Consider the following 2208-nt stretch of genomic DNA (forward strand, 5'->3'; position numbering starts at 1 on the left):
GGGGCTCCACATCCCCCATATCCTGTCCCTGCAGGAAGGGTGCCGGCTGACCGTTCCAGGGAGGCAGGGGGAGACAGGAAGGAGCTGTTGTCACTCATTGTCCCCAGCTCAGCTGGAAGTGACAACAGGTCCTTCCTGCCCTATGCTTCTGGCCCAGCCGTAGGGCCAGCGGGACGGGGCCGTTCCTGTGGGGCCACGGCCTGGTGTAGGGAGGGTGGGGCTGACATGGGGGTGGCCCAGACCCCTGTGCAGTGCTGGCTGCTGGGGGTCCCTGGGGACATGGTTAGGGGCTGTTTCGTGGAGACCCTGCTCAGTTCAGCCCATTGCTGGGGCTGCTGCAGGCTGGCAGCCCCCACCCCAGTGATGCCCTCTGCCCCCCGATGCCCTGGATGCTGTGTCCATGCTGTCTTGCCCAGAGCTGGTACCCAAAAAAGGCAGAGAGGATGGAGAAGTCTTGCCCGGCCCTGCCAGGGCTGCTGCTCAGCCTCCCTAATCCCCTTCCCGCTCTGACTCATCGGCTTATTTCCTGGCTAATTCCCCAAGCTATAAATACTGCTCTGCCTCAGAGGGCCCCGATGCCCCGTGGCCACCTTGCGGGGCAGGGGCTGGGGGACAAGAGCCCATGTCCCTCCTGTGGGCAAAGGATGTCGCATGGGGGGGCAGCTGCTATGGGGCCGGTGAGGCCTTGGAGAGGGCTAGCTTTAGCCGAGCTCCCCCCTGGCTGCGTTGGGGACTGCCCTGCACTGGGCACGGCAGTCCAGTCCCTCAGACACTGTTGTGCAGGGTGCAAGGGGTCCCCAGGAGCCCATGGGGACCAGGAGGTGGGGGGCTTGGGGCCCAAGGGGGAGTCCCTTCTCTTGGCTGAGCATCCCCCCCTCCCCAGGCCGCAATGAGCCCCTGAAGAAGGAGCGTCCCAAGTGGAAGAGCGACTACCCCATGACGGACGGGCAGCTACGCAGCAAGCGAGATGAGTTTTGGGACACGGCGCCTGCCTTCGAGGGCCGCAAGGAGATCTGGGATGCCCTGAAGGCAGCTGCCTACGCCGTGGAGGCCAACGAGCCCAGGCCATCCTCGATGGAGCAAACATCACCCTGCCACACGGTGAGGGATGGCACCGGGGGTGCGGGTGGGGTGGTGATGGGTGCTCCACATCCGAGTGTATCAGGGTCCCAGGTTGGAGAGGAGAGAGGTTCCAGGCTGCCATCCACACAGTTCAACCCAGGCAAGGGAGGCAAGATGGGCTCTGCCCAATGCTGGGGGTGGCCCCATCCAAATTTGGGGGGGTCTGTGGGGATGCCCACCCGCAGCATCTCACCCTGCTGTCCCCAGGGTCCCTGACAGAGTGCTACGATGAGCTGGGCAACCGGTACCAGCTGCCTGTTTACTGCCTGGCACCTCCTGTCAACCTGATCCTGGCGCGGAGCGAGGAGAAGCCAGCGGAAAAAAAAACCCGACGAGAGGTTGCCCTCAAGGTGCGGCTCTCCCCCGGCAAGGCCCTGCGGCTCAGCGCCAGCATGGGTGACACCATCGGGCAGCTGAAGAAGCAGCTGCAGGCGCAGGAGGGCATTGACCTGGCCTGGCAGCGCTGGTTCTTCTCGGGCAAGCTGCTCACCGACCGCACGCGCCTGCAGGAGACCAAGATCCAGAAGGATTTTGTTGTGCAAGTGATTGTCAACCAGCCCCTGCCACCCAGGAACTGAGCCCCGCCACTGGCTGCCGGGGGAGGGCTGGGGGCCGGAGGGCAGAGGGGCACCTCCAGGGATGTCCTGTGCGGTGTCCAGGCCCTTCCAGAGCGGGGACAGCTGCTGCTCCCCCCCCAGGAAGGGCTGCATGGGGCTGTGCTGGCACAATGGCCCCTCTCGGCTGGGGACACGGCCACACACCGTGTTTGCTGCAGGAGGTTTGAGACCAAATGTCTCTGTGCAGGTTGGCATGGCCAGGGCACCGCTGCCAGGCTGTGCCACTGGGGAGAGGCGATGACCTGCTGGGCTCCAGCTTCCCCTGGCCAGGAGGCCCCAGGGTGCTGGGCAGGGTGGAGATGTCTCCCCTCTGTACATAGTCTATATTTATCAATAAAGCCTTTTCATCCTTCCTCTGTCCCTGGGCTGTCACCTGCAGCCACAGGAGGTCCTTGTGCCTGTCCTACATCTGCTCCCATGTTGGGATGGGCACAAGGTGACTGGGGAGAGCCTGGGTGCCCCGCTCTGC

At 64.3% G+C, this 2208-nt stretch overlaps 1 protein-coding gene across 1 annotated transcript; it reads left to right on the top strand.

Annotated features, from left to right (window-relative positions):
* The first annotated feature begins 891 nt into the window (after positions 1-891).
* Positions 892-1700, top strand: UBTD1 (ubiquitin domain containing 1). Its single transcript, XM_010074444.1, is given in 3 exon segments — positions 892-1054; positions 1057-1101; positions 1330-1700. Coding segments are annotated over 3 exon segments (534 nt in total). The 5' UTR covers positions 892-936.
* Positions 1701-2208: the final 508 nt, after the last annotated feature.

This window comes from Pterocles gutturalis, unplaced genomic scaffold, assembly GCF_000699245.1.
Source record: "Pterocles gutturalis isolate BGI_N339 unplaced genomic scaffold, ASM69924v1 scaffold20997, whole genome shotgun sequence".
Classification (NCBI taxonomy): Eukaryota; Metazoa; Chordata; class Aves; order Pterocliformes; family Pteroclidae; genus Pterocles; species Pterocles gutturalis.